Genomic DNA, 17718 nt, shown 5'->3' with positions numbered 1-17718 from the left:
ACCTCACCAACAGGCACTGACTCGGCTGGATCTGTTTTTCCCACCTGATGGATGGCTAAGGGCCTATGGGAGTGATCAGTTAAGTGCACACAGACCTGTTAATTAACCTTTCTTCCTTATGAATTACTGCCTTCCCACTGTCTGTCTAATTAAGAACATGCAGTGTTTTTTGTAAAACTTTGTAAACAGGAAGCCTGTTTGTGACAAAAGAGTGGAGTAGCCTGCGAGGGCTCTTAAAGGAAGAGTTGGTATCCCACTCTTCTAAGGTTATAGAACCTTAGCTAACCTGGCCTTTAGGTGTCAATGTTACGTTATAACAGTGATGCTATTGGTAAATAAAGGTGAAGGCTAAAATTAAACTGTTTGTCAGATCTCCATGACGAACCAAAAGAGACTAATAAGTCTGAGTCCATAAGGGATTCCCTGGGCGGTCTCAACTTTAACAATATGAATAGAAAGGGTTTAGAGAGAGATGGGCTAAATGCTGGCAAATGGGACTAGATTAGGTTAGGATATCTGGTTGGCATGGACAAGTTGGACCGAAGGGTCTGTTTCCATGCTATATGTCTCTATGACTCGACAACTCTTCAGTAATTCTTCCCTGTCAGTGAACACAGTTTGCTGGTTACACTTTGCTTTGAACCGAGGAAGTATTACAGTGTCTTAGTCCCTCAGGTATTCGTCTGGAGGAAGACAGAGACACCACCTGTAAATCAACATGAGGCTAGTCTGGCAATATTGAACTGATTCATTGCACCTTCATTAGGATGTTTGTTGTTTTTTTTCTTTAAAGCCAACAACTTAACCAGAACCACGGATCTGATTCTATTTTTGCCCTAAGCTGCTTCTTGTCTGGAGATTTTGTTTGTTTTTCATGTGATTCGATACTAATTGATTTGGAGATGCTGGTGTTGGACTGGGGTGCACAATGTTAAAAATCACACATCAGGTGCTTCAAAAAAAACTGTTGCACTATAACCTGGTGCTGTGTGATTTTTAACTTGATACCAATTGAGTGAGATCCAGAAACTGAACAACAACTGCCCAGCACCATGAATGGGAGTACTCAACCACCAGGATGCTTACAAAGTTCAATATCCAACTCCCCAACTACTTGTTGGAGAGAGGAAAAACGGTGCTACTTCTAATGTTTTTACCAAGACCCCAGTGTATGTCCTTTTACAAGAGTATCACACTCCTACAGTTGATCCACACAAACTCAAGAAAGAGCGGGAAACAAAATGAAATTAAAACAGGGTGCAGAGGATTGCAAACCTCAAGAAAGTCCCACAGCAGCTTCGTCCCGCTCTGCCTCCCTCAGTCTGAGAAAGGCCTCTCTCTTCCCCCCAGTCTACTCACTCCAAGTTCCGGGACCAGTTCCTGCTCCGCTCGGCCTCTTACAAACAGCCCCCGGTTCTCCCTGAACTCACCCCGAATCAATCCCGGTCTCGGAGCCCCCTCTGTGTCCCAGGCTCCCATCCCGATGTGCCGCTGGAAGGAGCCTGCTGTTCCCTTGCTTCCCTGAGCGCTGATGTCTCCATTGCGTTTTTTTTCAAACAAACCTCTTGCACTCACTGAGTAAACGCTTCTCAATGGCAGCGCTGGGGGAGGGCCTCATGCATGCGATCCTCTGCTCAGGAACAGTCAGCTTTGGGGAGAAAAACTTCAGTCCCAGATACAGTTGGGGCTGGAGTGAGTGGAGGCGGAGCTGGATGATCAAAGACATTGCCCTGCTCTGTCTGAATTCCGCTGAATTCTGAATTAACGCACAACCTATCACTGTGAAAAAAAACTCATCCATTTGAAATTGTGATTACATTTGTTGTCAAGTTACACAATCTGCTGGAACCTGACCGTGAGTGTTTTCTACGCTTGGGGTCGATGCAAATCATTCTCAATTGCACAGAGTTAAAGAGAAATGGAAAGAAAAAGTTTCTATGTCATACTTTGCTTGAGTCAAGTGTTGAGTCACGTCTTGAGTGTGGGATTCATATATTTTTGAGAACTTGATTGATAACTGTGGGCCCAGAGACCTATCGATAACTGCTTAGGCATCGTGCAGCTTCATATAGGAATTTACAGTATTCCTCAGTGTTATGCGAATGCGTGTTAACCAGCAACTGTTAGCATGCTATATATGTGTCACTTTAACGTTGTATCTGTTGTGTCCTTATTTACACATTTTGCATTAACTCAGCATCTGTCCATCCAGACTCTGGTCCTCTGTGTAATAGTCAATTAGAGTTACTTCAAGACGGGTTTTATTCTGTATCCATCAAATGCTGATGTAAGCAGTAAAACGTTATGCTATTTGCCAGCCACTTAAATATTCCTGCAATCTGTGCCCCTAGGAGAGGCGAGTTCTGCAGATGCTGAGGATTTGAGGGCTTATGCCTGAAACGTTTAGATGAAGGGCTTATGCCCGATACATGGATTTTCCTGCTCCTCGGATGCTGCCTGACCTGCTGTACTTTTCCAGCACCACACACCAATCTGTGCCTGTCTGTTTCTGGGATGTAAAGCACTTTTGTAAACCCTATTTCAGAGTCTTTACATATCAGTATGTTACTAGACTGAAACTCAAACCTTCGGAAGTGTAACTTATTTTACTCTGAAGGTGTCACCCTTTGACATAAGAATGTGTTTCATGTAGTATCTACAATTTTGAATGTACCAGATACCACTTTGGACAGACTCAGGTAGGACTCACTTCCCTCCACTCCCATACTCTATAAATATCAGCTTCTGCACACAGACAGTCACCCAAGGCTGGAATCGAACCTGGGACCCTGGTGCTGTGAGGCAGCAGTGCTAGCCACTGAGCCACTGTGCCACCCCAATAGCAGGGGTGAGATCTCCAGTGAGAATATGCCCAACCATTTTATATTTACAATGAGAGCCTATATATCAATCTGCAAATTGCAGATTCTGCAATGTGAGTACAGTTGTCACTCTCTCCCTGTCAGTTTATGCGATGTGCATACTTGAGTGAAGTTATCTGCCTGTACGTGTTGGTTTCCAGTTACTGAATATGCGAGTAGAGTAATACCTCTATTCGCATATTCAGTAAGATATGCATACTTGAGTGAAGTTATGACCCTATACCTGTTGGTTTCTGCTATGTGAATATGACAGCTTTTGCTCTGTGAATGTGATTGTTTAATTATCAATCTGTCCATGTCAGTTTCAGCATTGTTAAAATTTGAACATTGTTATCAATATCTACCTGCCATCTTCTGCCAAGTGAACATGTGTGGGTCTGTATTGAAATGTACCTTTTGCTTTCTGCGGCGTGAATGCATGAGTGTGGTTATCAATCTTTCCGTCAGTTTCTGCTATGTGAATGTATGGTGTAGTTATCCATCTGTACTGATGAAGGGCTTTTAGCCAAAACCTCAATTCTTCTGTTCCTTCGTTGCTTCCTGACCTGCTGTGCTTTTCCAGTACCACACTCCTGACTCTAATCTCCAGCATCTGCAGTCCTCACTTTTTGCGTATCCATCTGTACCTGTCAGTTTCTGATCTGTGAATATGGAAGTGTAGTTATTGATCTCTCCAATTTGAATATGACTGTCTCTCCCTGTCAGTTTCTGTGATGTGAAGATGATGGTCCAATTATCTATCTGCCCATGTCAGATTCTGCTGTGTGAATACGAGTGTCATTATCAGTCTCTACCTGTCAGCTTTTGCTATGTCAATGCGATGTTAATTATTAATCTGTCTCATTAGGTTCTAGGTGAGTGTAAGAATGTAGTTATCAATATATACCTTTCAGATTTTTCTCTGGGAATATGAGAATGTATTATCAAAATGTATCTGTCTGTTTCTACAATGTGAATGTGTTTGTGCAATCATCAGTCTATCCCTGACAGCTTCAACCATATGAATGGATGAGTGCATCTGTACCTGAAAGTATCTTTACCTGTCTGTTTGTGCTCTGTGAATAAGTGAGTGTACTTACATATTTGTCTCTGTTTAACATGACATTTGCAGAAACTGCAGGAGCTCTTTTTAGTTCAAATCTCTGCTCCTCAACATGAATAAGATTTCATCGATTGCCATCCATATCATGGTGGCAGAGTGGTGCCAGGGATGCAGATTCAATTCCAACCATGCTTCATTATCGGTGTGTAGTTTGCATATGTTTCCTCTGGGTGCTGTTGTTTTTCTGTATGGTCCAAACGTGTGCAGGTTTGCTGGATTAGCCATGGTAAATTGTCCTGTAGTCTTTAAGGATGTACAGTGTCAGTGAGTTAACTATGGTAAGCGGGGAGTTATGGGGATAGAGTGGGGTCTACACCTGGGTGGGATCCGCTTTGGAGAGTTGTTGCAGGGGGATGGGCCAAATGACCTCTATCTGCACTGGAGAAATTCTATGTACTGTAAATGAAAATGAGACTTTTTATACCATTGTCAGTCTCTGACAGTATGGAGCAATTTGGACAATTTCCACAACTTCTATGGTAGGGTTTATGATTGTAAGTTATATTCTGAATGTGCATTTTGAATTTATTGTTCACATGTTTATAACAAGACCACTTTGAGAGCTTTTTCATTCTGTGTCCAATAATCTCTAGGGATCTGTCTGAATGTGTACCTTTTCATGTCAATATTTCATTTCCCTTTGGATCACTTGAAAACAAAGTATTCATTCAGTCATTTTGTAAGAGGTGTGTTCTGTTTTCACTTTGTGGAAATGAATTAAATTAAATATTTGTTTCAATCTGACACTTGGCCTGCTATCTAATTCCTCCAGCTTGGACAAACAGAATTGATATATGAATTACATACAGTCGTAGAGTCAGACAGCAAGTTTAAACCATGGTAAGACAATTGGATGAATACTTAATCTGAATGTTTATTTACTTCTTTCTCTACTTAACTGGAATACATTGTGCATATGCAATAGGGGGTTCAGTATTTCTGAACAAACAAGTGGAGTTTACTTTTTGACCAATGTGATGCCATACATTTAAATTTGATTGGAAGTTCACTTGAATACTGGGACTGACATATTTCACTCTTACCCTGTCCTGTTTAACTTCATTAATGAAATGCTCGCTCTCCCAACCATGTGATCCTTGTGGGCATGATTTTTCTATTTTTGCCTATGGACCTATTAACCTGGCAGTATTTCCGAACTTTGTAAGTTATTCTATACCCACTGTGTATTGGCACTATCTCATTCTTTGTTGCGTCCAGAAATCAGTTGCCTTCACACCCTTCATTACATGAATAAGGACAATAACTGGCACAGTCAGCAACTATTTGCTCTGCTCTTCCATTCACTTGTACGGCTTGTGTACTTGGGAATTACTATCTACCTGTCAGTCTGTGCTATCAATGGGACTGGTCCTTCAAAACTCTGCTCAGGTGTGACAGGCTGCCACAGAGTAGAGTCACGTTGTCCAGTGAAGAACTTAGACACTAAAATTTAATGTTGACTACTCAAGCCGTTCTCCATTGTGTATACACACTTATTTTATATATAAAAAAGATTTTTGAAAGGAACAGTTATGACACAGGGAGGATGCCTATACTCACTTGACCCTGCTTCAGTCTTCCTGCATTGTGTTGCTGAACAGTTTAAATGTTTGCTGTAAAGTGGACAGCCAGTTAGCAAAGTGGGACAGGAGAGAGTTCTCAGTTCATGTTTCCTGAAGTGAATGGGAAAGATCTTATTTTCTGTAATTGTTTGTATCTGTAGGATTCATAGACAAGTAAAGCTGTAACACATTGCCACAGAAACGAGTCTGTGCTGTTCTTAAAGGTCAAGGTGGGAAAAGCAATGGACTTTTGCAATTCTGATAGTACGGAATCTAACTGGGAGTAGTGATATCAAGGTCTGGCCTTCAGAGAGTCATACAGTTGTACAGCACAGAAACAGGTCCTTTAGTGCTGTTAGTGCTGACCAGAGATCCTAATCTGACCAAGTCCCAATTGCCAGCATTTGGTCTGTCCCCCTCTAAACCCATCCTATTCATGTACCAATCCAGGTGCCTACATAAGGTTGTAATTGTACCCACCACCTCCACTTCCTCTGGTAGCTCATTCCATACAAGCACCACCCTCTGCAATGATAAAGTAACCCCACAAGTGCTTTTTAAACCTTTCCCTTCTCACCTTAAACCTATGCCCTCTATTTTTGGACTCCCCAACACTAGAAAAAAAAAAGACCTTGCGTATTCACCCTCTCAAATGTCACTCATGATTTTATTAACCTCATTAAGGTCATACCTCAGCCTCAGACAGTCCAGGGGGAAAAGCAACAGCCTATTTGGAGTCTCCCCATAACTCAAATCCTCCAGTCCTGGCAACAAAATATACTGATGGGAGTAGTGCAGTTGATGTAGTTTACATGGACAACAATAAGGCCTTTGTAGGAGCGTAACCCCCAACCAGAGATAAAAGACTCAGGAGGCAGGCAGGATTCAGGCAAGTGGGAGGTGTTTATTCAAGCAGAAACCAGTTAATGCAGGGAGAGGGCCAAAGGATCTTCTCATGAGACTGGCGTCAGAAGAGAGGTCCATGCGCACACTGATTTTACAATAAAAAAAGCAGTATTTATTGTACACGGTCTGTGGACAGTCACAAATAACATGATTAATATGTTCCTCCCGCTTACTTTGCATACCCTATCCTATGAGACGCCTAATCAATGATGGACATCCATTGGACAGCTCCAGGTTAACATGATCTCAAGGTGATTAGCAGATACTGTAATCGCTCGGCTTTGGGATCTTTCTATGTATCCTATTTGTTCACATTCCAGAGTTACTTGCTATACTCCTTCGGGTTTCTATCAGTCTAACTTATCTTGAGGGACATCCTGGATGCTGTTATTCATTGTATTTAATTTTCATCAAATTCTATTGCTACTCTTACATGCCCGACAGTCCTTATTATATATGAAGAAAAAACAAAACTGTTAATTTTGCATTACTTGCTAAAAATTTGTAATTTTAATTTCTCTTATAAAGTTAGTTAAAATGTGTAAAGTCACACAGTTATGAAACTGAGTAGTATAAGATAACTTTAGCTGTTGCCCCCTCAGTTGTTTTAGGGGATTAATGGGCTGTATCTAACATCTGGTGCCTGTTCATTTACTGGCACAATTCTATTTCATTTAATGTGGCTGGAGTTACTCGTTTATCAGACCTTAGGTCTGCTGGTCAGAACTGTTTCGAATGGAAACAGGCTGGGTCCTTTTTACTGTCCTCTGAGTGGCTTGTTCAATGGTATCATTATGTCTTACTGTTTGTGAACAGGCTGATGTGCTTAGTTTCTGCCATTGTCTCTCACATCCTGTTGTTTAATTCTACTTTCCACTTATCGGCCAGTTTGTGTTAACAGATGTGGGCCACTCTATTCTGGCAGGTACAGGCCACCCCGACAGCCTTTGACAAAGTCCCATATAAAAGACTGGTCGAAGACTGACTCTTGAAGTCTTAAGCAAACTGGATCTGAAATTAGCTTGCAGACAGGATGCAAAGTGTGATGGTGATGGGTTGTGTTTGTGATTGGAAGCCTGTGACCAGCGGTGTCCCACAGGGATCAGTGCTGGGACACTTGCTGTTCATTATGTACATTAACGACTTGCATGTGAATGTAGAATGTATAATTACTATATTTATAGATGAGATTTTAGTGTGGAAGTGCAAAAAGTGTTGATGCAGGCTTGGAGGGCAAAGGGCCTGTTACTGTGCTGTACTATTTTTTCTTCTTCGACATGAAAATTGGCAGCACGATTGACAGTGAGGGGGCTGGTCTCAGGCTGCAGTGAGTACCACCGGCAGAACAATGGCTCTGATATTCCTGATAACTGTGATATAATGCATTTTAGGAGGTCTAACAAGGGAAAGAATTACACAATGAAGGATAAAGTCCCTAGGGAGTACTGAGGAAGAAAGGGAGCTTGGTATACAAGTCTATAGATCCCAGAAGGAAACAGCACAGGCAGACAATCTGCTGAAGGAGGCGTACAGAATGCTGGCTTTTAATACCTGAGCTGTACAATTTAAAAGAAAGGAAGTCTTATTACAATTTTATAAAACATTGATTAGGCCACAGATGGAATACTGTGTGCAGTTTTGGCTGCCACCCTATCAGAAGGATGCGATTGTACTGGAGAGGGTGCAGTGGGTTGAAAAGTCTCCACTGAGGTAAGACTAGATGGGTTGGGTTTGGTTTTCTTGGAGTAGAGAAGGCTGAGGGAGGATCTGACTGAAGAATACCAGATTACCAGAAATGTAGGCAGAGTAGATTGAGAGAATCTTTCTCCCTGTGACCGATGTGTCTAAGTCCAGAGGGCACAAGTTGAAGTGGAGGAGAAAACAGCTTAGAGGAAATGAGAGAAAAATATTTTGACCCAGAGGGTGGGTAAAGTTTAGAACGTTGTTCCTGAGAGGGTGATTGAGTACTCTCACAGCATTTAAGCAGCATCAGGACATACTTTTAAAAAGCCAGGGTATAGTCAGCTATGGGCCAACTGCAGGTAAGTGGGACGAATGTAGTTTGGTGGTTGTTGAACATCATGGACATGGTGGGCCAAAAGGTCTGTTTCAATGCTGTACGACTATATCTCTATAACATCCTTGTTAAACTTGAGGTGGTACAACATCCTTCTTGCAACAGATTGTACACAATCTCCTAAAAGTGGATTCACCAATATCCTGCACAGCCACCAGATGACCTCCCAACTCCTACACTCAATATCCTGAACAATGAAGGCAAGCACGCCAAATGCCTTTTTCACCACCCTGTCTATCTGCAACTACATTCATGGACTTGGAGGTGCCAGTGTTGGACTCGGATGGACAAAGTGAAAAATAACAACACCAGGCTTTCGTCCAACAGGTTTATTTGGAAACACTAGCTTTTGAAGCACTGCACCTTCATCAGGTGGTAGCAGGAGGAACAGTGCTTTGACAGCTAGTGCTTCCAAATAAACCTGTTTGAGTACATTCAAGGAGATCTTCACTGGCACACTGAGATTTCTTAGTTAAGCAACACTCCCCAATGCCCTACCATTAAGGTTGGAATTCGTGCCTGGGTTTGCCTTCTCAAAACATATGTAAACTAAACTATAACTGCCACTCCTCAGCCCACTGACCCACCTGACAAGAGGTATAGTTAGTATGCAGATGGCACTAAAATTGGAGGTGTAATGGACAGCGAAGATGATTACCTCGGATTACAACAGGACCTTGATCAGATGGGCCAATGGGCTGAGAAGTGGCAGATGGACTTTAATTTAGATATATGCGAGGTGCTGCATTTTGGGAAAGCAAATCTTAGTAGGACTTATATACTTAATGGTAAGGTCCTAGGGAGTTTTCCTGAACAAAGAGACCTTGGAATGCAAGTTCATAGCTCCTTGAAAGTGGAGTTGCAGATTGATAGGATAGTGAAGGAGGCGTTTGGCACGCTTTCCTTTATTGGTCAGTGAATTGATTACAGGAGTTGGGAGATCATGTTGTGGCTGTACAGGACATTGGTTAGGCCACAGTTGGAATATTGCATGCAATTCTGGTCTCCTAACTATCGGAAAGATATTGTGAAACCTGAAGGGGTTCAGAAAAGATTTACAAGGATGTTGCCAGGGTTGGAGTATTGAGGTATCGGGAGATGTTGAATAGGCTTAAGGCTGTTTTTGGAGGGGTAACCTAATAGAGGTTTATAAAATCATGAGAGCTATGGATAGGATAAATAGACAACATTTATTCCCTAGGGTAGGGGAGTCCAGAGTGAGAGGGCATAGGCTTGGGGTTAGAGGGGAAGATTTAAAAGGGATCTGGAGAGCAATTTTTTTCAATGTCACGTAGTGTGTGTATAGAATGAACTGCCAGAGAAATTGGTGAAGACTGGTACAATTACACCATTTAAAAGGCACCTGGATGGATACAAGAACAGGAAGGGTTTAGAGGGATATGGGCCATATGCTGGCAAATGAGACTGGATTAGTTCAGGATATCTGGTTGACATGGATTAGTCCAGCTGAAGTATCTGTTTCGGTGCTGTATAAATCTATGACTATATGGTTGTGAATAATAACATTTATTAGAAATGGGGTGATGTGCATGGAGAATGGAGAGAGATAAAAAAAATTGTAATTCCTTGGTGGTATTTCACTCTTTGTTTGAAATTGAGCTCAATGTGCGTCTAATTCAAACTGCTGTGACTGTGGAAAGGACGTTCTTTAGTATGACAATGGTAACATACCTGCTGTTTGTTCGAAGGACTTGGCTTTGCCCCTCGGGAATGTGTCTTGGTCTTTCAAGTATTTGTCTGGAGGAAGACAGAAGAGATATCTCCTGTAAATCAACAAACGTTTGAATGCAACATTCATTTAATAATCATTAGGCTGTTTTTCTTTCAAACCAGCAAGTCCAACAGAACTATAGATTTGATTCTATTCTTGGCCTGAGCTGCTCTTTGTCTGGTAATTGTAATAAAAGTATCTGTACCAACTCACTGAGAACCAGATACTAACCAACACCTCCACACTACAAGGCGACACGGTGGCACAGTGGTTAGCACTGCTGCCTCACAGCGCCAGAGACCTGGGTTCAATTCCCGCCTCAGGCGACTGACTGTGTGGAGTTTGCATGTTCTTCCCGTGTCGGCGTGGGTTTCCGCCGGGTACTCCGGTTTCCTCCCACAGTCCAAAGATGTGCAGGTCAGGTAAATTGGCCACGATAAATTGCCCGTAGTGTTAGGTAAGGGGTAAATGTAGGGGTATGGGTGGGTTGCGCTTTGGCGGGGCGGTGTGGACTTGTTGGGCCGAAGGGCCTGTTTCCACACTGTAAGTAATCTAATCTAATCAAAGTGTGTATCTAAGCTCAGAGTTTCCTTATCAATCCATACCCGTCAGTTCCAGTGAGGTGAATGTGGGAATACAGCTATCAACCTGTACCTGTCAAAATAAGCTGTGCAAATGTGAGTGAATGTAGTTATCAATCTGTCCCTGTCACACTCTGGTTAATAAATTTACATTTTGGCACTGCAGAGACTGACAAGGACAGATTAATAACGACACTCACATTCACAGAGCATAAACTGACAGGTATAGATTGATAACTAAACTCATACCCACACAATAAACTTGCAGGGACTGGTTGTTAAAAACATTTTAAGTAAATAAAATCAGTCCCTGTGTGTTTCACTGACGAGGATGTGAGACTTTAGTCATCAATATGTACCTGTCAGTTTCTGCCCTGTGAATGTGAGTTTACAGACCAATCTGTCCTGAACAGTTTCTACTGTGTATCTGAGATTGTAATTTTCAACCTGAACCTGTCAGTTTCAGCTATGAGAAGGTGACTGTCATTATCAGTATCTATCTGTCAGTTTCTGCTGCATGAATATTAAATGCAGTCATCATATTGTACCCATCAGTTTCTTCTATGTGAATGTAGATATTGATCTCTATTTGTCTGCTTTAGCTATACCAATGTGTGAATGCAATTATCAAACAGTACTGGTCAGGGGTTTGCTATTTGATACCGGCATGTCTTTGTCAATCTGTTTCTACTACGTCAATTTAAGAGTGTCGATACCAACCTGTCCCTGTCAGTTTATTTCCTGTCAATGTGAATACAGTTATTGATCAGATTCTGATTCTGCTATCAGATTCTGCTAAGAATATGGGTGTATTAATCAAACTGTAGTGGTCAGTTTCAGCAATGTGAATGTGGGAGTACAGTTATCATTCTCTACCTGTCAACTTCTTCTTTGTCAAAGTGAGTAACTCAATCTGTACCTTTCAGACTCTGCTGCGTGAATACATAAATATAGTTATCAGTCTGCAGCTGTCAGTTTCTGCTTGGTGAATATGTAATTGTCAATCTATCCCTGCTATGTGAATGTGTGAGCTGAGTTATCAATATTACCCTGTCAGGCTCTGTAATTCCAGTGTTTTGAGTGTATTTATGCATCTTTTCCTGTCAGTTTGTGAGACTGTAGTTATCAGCCTGTACCTGTCAGATTCTGCTATACAAATATAAGACTGCAGTTATTTATTTAATTTGATCATTGTTATCACATATCCTGAGATAAATTGAAAAGTATTGTTTTGTGCACCTTACAGTTAGATCATCTCATCCAAAGTCCATCAAGGTGATAGAACAGAATCCAGAATACAGTGTTAAAGCTGCAGACAGAGATTAGCATCAAAATTTAGAAGTCCGTTCAAAAGTCTAATAATAGCGGAGAAGCAGTTGTTGAACCTGTTGGATGGTGTATTCTAACTTCTGTATTTTCTACCTGTCAGACCAGGGTGGAGGAGCGTATAATGGGGGTCGGATGGGTCTTTCATGTTGTTGGTTGCTTTCCTGAGACAGGGGGAAGTGGAAATGGAGCCTTTGGATGGAAGGCTGCTTTCAGTGATGGATTGGGCTGAGTCACAACTCTCTGTAGTTTCTTGTGGTCTTGGGCAGAACAGAAACCATAGTACACTGTGACACATCCAAATGGGATGCTTTCTGTGGTGCACCTATAAAAGTTTGCAAGAGTCTTTATGGACGTGCTGAATTCCCTTAGCCATCTGAGGAAATCTGCTTAGTGAATGTCATAGAGATGTACAGCACGGAAACAGACCCTTCGGTCCAACTTGTCCATGCCAACTAGATAACCCAACCCAATCTAGTCTCACCAGCCAGCACCCGGCCCATATCCCTCCAAATACTTCCTATTCATATACCATCTAGATGCCTTTTAAATGCTGCAATTGTACCAGCCTCCACCACATCGTCCTGGCAGGTCATTCCATACAAGTATCACCCTTTGCATGAAAATGTGCCCCTTAGGTCTCTTTTATATCTTTCCCCTCTCACCTTAAAACTATGCCCTCTAGTTCTGGACTCCCCCACCCCAAGGAAAAGACTTTGTCTATTTATCCTATCCATGCCCCTCATGATTTTATAAACCTCTATAATGTCACCCCTCAGCCTTCGATGCTCCAGGGAAAACAGCCCTAGCCTATTCAACCTCTCCCAATAGCTCAAATCCTCCAAACCTGGTAACATCCTTGTAAATCTTTTCTGAACCCTTTCAAAATTCACAATATCATTCCTGTAGGAAGGAGATCAGAATTGCACGCAATATTCCAACAGTGGCCTAACCAATGTCATGTACAGCTGCAAGGTGACCTCCCAACAACTGTATTCTGGATCAGTGGTGCTGGAAGAGCACAGCAATTCAGGCAGCATCCGAAAAGCTTCGAAATCGACATTTCATTGTGTTTGGATAATTGTCAGTCTAAGTCGGCCAGGTACTGCTATGTGAATATGAGAAATTACTTTTTAACAGTCCCTGTCAGTTTATGCTTCACGAATGTTTTGTTTAGTTAAGAACCCTTCCTGGTCAGGATCTGTAATGTAAATCTGAGTGCATTTATCAATGTTTGCATGACAGATTTTCTTTTGCGAACATGTGAATGTGGTTATCAATTTTCCCTGGTAGTTTCTGCTCTGTGAATATGAAAATGTAGTTATTAATCTCTAAATGAAAACCAAAAGAACTGCAGATGCTGGAAATCAGAAACTAAAACAAATTGCTGGAAAGGCTCAGCAGGTCTGACAGAGTCTGTGGACAGAAATCAGAGTTAAAATTTCCAGGCTAGTAACCCTTCCTGTGAAGAGATGGTAGCCAGGAAAATATTAGTTGTTGTGCAGAAGATAGGGTTTGTTGAAGGGTAAGGGAGTAAATGGTGGATGGAGATAAAATCCAGAGAGGAAAGAACAGTTGGACAGACAAACTAGTGGATCACAGTCAGACGAGAATGGTAATAGCTATTCATGGAGACTGTTAGTGAGTTTTGGTGTACATTAGAAGACCCTGTGATAACACTGCGTGGCGTGTGAAGTTTTGGGTAATGAGCTCTAGCTCTAAAGTTGTAGAATTCAATATTGAGTCCGGAAGGCTGTCAAGTTCCCAAGCAGAAAATGAGGTGCTGTTCTTCTGGCTTGCACTGAGCTCCACTGGAGCACTGCAGCAAGCCTGAGACAGAGATGTTGGCCAGGGAACAGTGTGGTGTGTTGAAGTGGCAGGCAACTAGAAGCTCAGGGACATTTTTTCTGGACAGAATGTAGGTGTTCTGCACAGTGGACACCCAATCTACACTCAGTTTCCCCAGCATAGAGAAGACCAAATGGTAGCTATGAAAATGCACACAATCAGTTCTGAGGAGGGGTCACTAGACCTCAAATGTTAAGTCTGATTTCCCTCCACCAATGCTACCAAACCTGTGGATTTTCCAGCAATTTTTGTTATTAATTTCTACCTGTCAGTTTCTGTGCTGTAAACAGGAGTGTCATTATCAAAGTGTACATGTCAATGTATGCGATTTGAAACAGGGAGTGTTATTAATCTGTTCCAACAAGTTTTGATGATGAGAATGTAGTTATCAGTCTTCCTCTGAAATGTCCTGCCATGTGCACATGTTAATGATTGACCAATCTGTCCCTGTTATATTCTGCTCTGTGTATCTCAGGATGGAGTTATGAATCTGTATCTGTCAACATCTAGTTTATAAATGTGCAAATGCATTAAGCAGACTGTAGCTGCCAGTGTTTGCTAAATGAATGTGTTAGTTTAGTTTGTGCGTGTGCGCATGTATATTTATGTATCATTCTCTCCCTTTTCAGTTTCTGCAAAGTGAACATGAGAGAGCAGCTATCAATCGACCCCCTGGGCAATAAATACTGGCCTAGCCAGTGATGCCCTCATCCAATGAATGAATTTAGCAAAAAACAATCCTCTGTGACTGAGATTCATTCTGTGATAGTAGTTTTTAATGGTGTTGTGATTGGGCCTTAAACTCTTCTGCATTTTGTGATTTATGACAGAGTCACAGAATTGATATAGCCATTCAGCCCATTGTGTCTGCACTGGGACATTCTGTTGTTCATCTGTTCTCCATACTAATTTCCACTAATTGTTGGGTGTCTGAACATCATCCACTCACTACCAGTTTTTCAAGGTAATTGCTCATGTGAGTTTAGTTCTGCAGTATTCTGCCTTTGAATAACTATAGTGCCAGTTTGGTTTTGTATGCAACAGCATCAGGTGGAGTGTGTGAATCTCATTCTCTTTACACGTTGAGTTGTATTTGTTTGACCAATATTCACTAACACTTTGAACCAACATTAATCCCTCAAACACTGTTTACCTTTACCATGAATCTGGATGTTATTATTTTCAGACTTTTGCATTTACATTTTTTGTATGCAGGAGTCTTTATCAGTTGCTGCGGGACACTAAAATGCAACATTGAACACTAACTGAAGCGATTAATGGTTTGGTGAGTCAATTTATAACTGTCCATATTTGGGAATACCTGGGCCTAAATTTCATTCTTTTTTCCCTTTCTCCATTAACTGGCTGAGTGAGTGAGTTTTCTGTTGTGCTGCCAATCTGTATCACTTTAAAGGAGCGGTACTGGTCTGTACCACACTGACATTTTCTGTCTGTCTATCTCCTTATGTTTCCAGTTCTGCATGTCATGATCTGATCCACTTTGAGGTAAGTTTAATGCCTTATAAATCAGTGTTTCATTCACTAAAATGTACAGAAATTCTTCTGTATTATTCAGGTTCTCAACAAGAATGTGAGTGTGGATAAAGTGTGTTTGCATCAGCACCAGGCCAAGAGTGAGAACTGAATTCAACCGATCAGTCTCTGATACTTGATACCAATATGCTCCTTATTCTAGGTTATTGTATCTCACAGTGGTTCAGTGTTATCTAAATTGAAACATGTCACTTTTAGTAACTGCAAGCATAATTAATTGTTTAAATTTCTACTACTTGACATGAATGAGGTTGTATCCATTGCCACTCGAGTCAGCTCCAGTCAGTGAAAGTGGATGTGTTTCTATATCTAATATTTGGCCTCGTACATGTAGTTGGATAATGTCCACAGCCTATGTCCTTTAGTTTTAGAGCCTATAGGATCCATGGACAGGTGAACATGCAACACATTACAACAGAAAGACATCTGTGCTTTTCTTCAGAATCAAGGGGAGAAAAGCAATAGACTTTTGTAATTCCTATAGTGCAGAGTCGAACCAGGAACAGTGGGGATATCAAGGTCTGGTTTTCAGGATGCTATCACTTTTTGCATTGTGACATACTTTACCAATGAATTAATGATCAGTATTAACCGAATCAATTTGCAACTAAGTGAACACTTCCAACTGCATTGCAGCTGACTGAAGACAATGCCCCTTGTGCAGAAAAGAGAATTGGCCAATTCTATTTTATTTACCAATCTGGACAGGATCTGGTGCAAACCATTAGCAGTATTCTTGTGTTGCTCTCTGGTATGGCGGGGGAAAACAAAAGGTATTTTATTTTCCTCTATCGGTGAAGAATATTTAAACAGTCAAATTAATTTATTGAACAATCAACTCTTGTTGATTAAAATAAAGGAGCAGCTTGACAAACCTATCAATTTTAGCTTTTTCTTTCTTTCTGCACTGCTTTAAATAGTAATGATCTGATTCCATTGACTCCTTGACAAAACTATATCCTGATTCCTTGATTTTTTTCGTAGTTTAATGAAGAGATAGTCAAGATGAACGCAGGGTTCTTCCTAGATTTCTTGAAACAAATTTTGAAAGACACAAGAAAAAAAACTTTCTTCCTTGACTGAAAAAAAAATCCTACAAAATGATGAAATGGAGAATGGTGTTATGATACAGATGGGAATGACAACTTCTCTGCTGCCATGAAAAATCAATGGAAATGGAATACTCATTGAGTTAATGATTCTAATCCCTTTCAATCAACTGTGTTGTTATAGACTGTTTTTGATCAGTGCAGACTTAATAATTTGAATATTCTGTGCTGTCGATCTCTTTGACTTGTGATTTGAGAGTAGAAATCAGTTTGGTGAAATGTTTTCTGCTAGTTGGGGTGTATATGGATTTTCATCACTTAGATGTTGTAATGTGTATTTCAGGATGATGTACAAATTTGCAACTATTGTTAGTCAGTCAGTAGCTGTGTGAGATGGAATAGTGTGCGCATGCGCAAGCACACATATGGGGGTGGGATGGAGATGGTGGTTGTGGGTGTGTGCAATGAGCACTATCAACATCAGGTTTTGGCTCAGAGGTTCATTTGGAATTTACATAGTTTAATTGTTGTGTCTTTTCCTGGACAATGATTTATCAAAAACGTAATTTTGACTTTCTCAGTTACTGAAAATATCAAAGTTTCCTTCTGCATCTGCACTCAATATCTTCATATATCCATGTTGTAACAATGTAACAGCATGACTTGTTTGTTCACCTTGATTGTAACTTTAAACTTGGCTTTACTACATGTGGATTAATGTAATTCCTGAATGTATATTTCATATGAGGATACAGTGTATCCCTCTTCTGATGTTGCAAATGATAACTGGCTATGCATAATGGAATTTATTGGAACTGAGCTTTTGTGCATTGAGTATAAAGAGATCTTTTTAAAAATATTTCATCAGTTGTGAGACTCTTGGATTGAATGCATACTTCTGGAAATTGAACTTAATGTGTATCTGTGACTGGAAAGGATGTTTTCCAATCTGACAACTGTAACATACCTGCTGGTTGTTAGAAGCAGATGGTCATACTTGGCTTTGTACTGAGGAAATATTACATTATCTTGGTCCATCAAACATTTGCCTGGAGGAAAAAAAAGAGCGATATCATCATTTCTGAGTAGAAAGACATCA

General features: G+C 40.9%; 2 protein-coding genes across 21 annotated transcripts in view; one reads left to right on the top strand and one right to left on the bottom strand.

Moving 5' to 3' along the window:
* LOC148135446 (uncharacterized) overlaps positions 1 to 17478 on the top strand; it is a 70791-nt gene extending 53313 nt beyond the window's left edge. For 3 of the 11 annotated variants that reach the window (XR_015755098.1, XR_015755101.1, XR_015755102.1), the window contains 3 exons: positions 15232 to 15301; positions 15492 to 15522; positions 16555 to 17478. Coding sequence is in view for 3 of the 11 variants with exons in the window: in XM_087984690.1 (XP_087840816.1) it covers positions 15232 to 15274 (43 nt within the window). In the remaining 8 variants the exon portion in view is untranslated. Of the gene's footprint in view, positions 1 to 3993; positions 4127 to 4756; positions 4825 to 14846; positions 14981 to 15231; positions 15302 to 15491; positions 15523 to 15592; positions 16527 to 16554 lie in introns of those variants that run through there. The other 8 variants (XR_015755099.1, XR_015755103.1, XM_087984690.1 and 5 more) reach the window with 5 other exon arrangements.
* LOC148135445 (uncharacterized) overlaps positions 1 to 17718 on the bottom strand; it is a 57284-nt gene that overhangs the window by 24817 nt on the left and 14749 nt on the right. For 6 of the 10 annotated variants that reach the window (XR_015755120.1, XR_015755118.1, XM_087984727.1 and 3 more), the window contains exons 2-3: positions 17587 to 17668; positions 10222 to 10313 (exon numbers count right to left, since the gene is read on the bottom strand). Coding sequence is in view for 5 of the 10 variants with exons in the window: in XM_087984727.1 (XP_087840853.1) it covers positions 10222 to 10313; positions 17587 to 17668 (174 nt within the window). In the remaining 5 variants the exon portion in view is untranslated. Of the gene's footprint in view, positions 1 to 6264; positions 6538 to 10221; positions 10314 to 17586; positions 17669 to 17718 lie in introns of those variants that run through there. The other 4 variants (XR_015755119.1, XR_015755116.1, XR_015755117.1 and 1 more) reach the window with 2 other exon arrangements.

Source organism: Chiloscyllium plagiosum, unplaced genomic scaffold, assembly GCF_037043375.1.
Source record: "Chiloscyllium plagiosum isolate Xiang-an unplaced genomic scaffold, Cpla_swu_hap1 HiC_scaffold_49, whole genome shotgun sequence".
NCBI classification, from domain to species: Eukaryota; Metazoa; Chordata; class Chondrichthyes; order Orectolobiformes; family Hemiscylliidae; genus Chiloscyllium; species Chiloscyllium plagiosum.
This window is presented reverse-complemented; position numbering and strand designations above follow the sequence as displayed.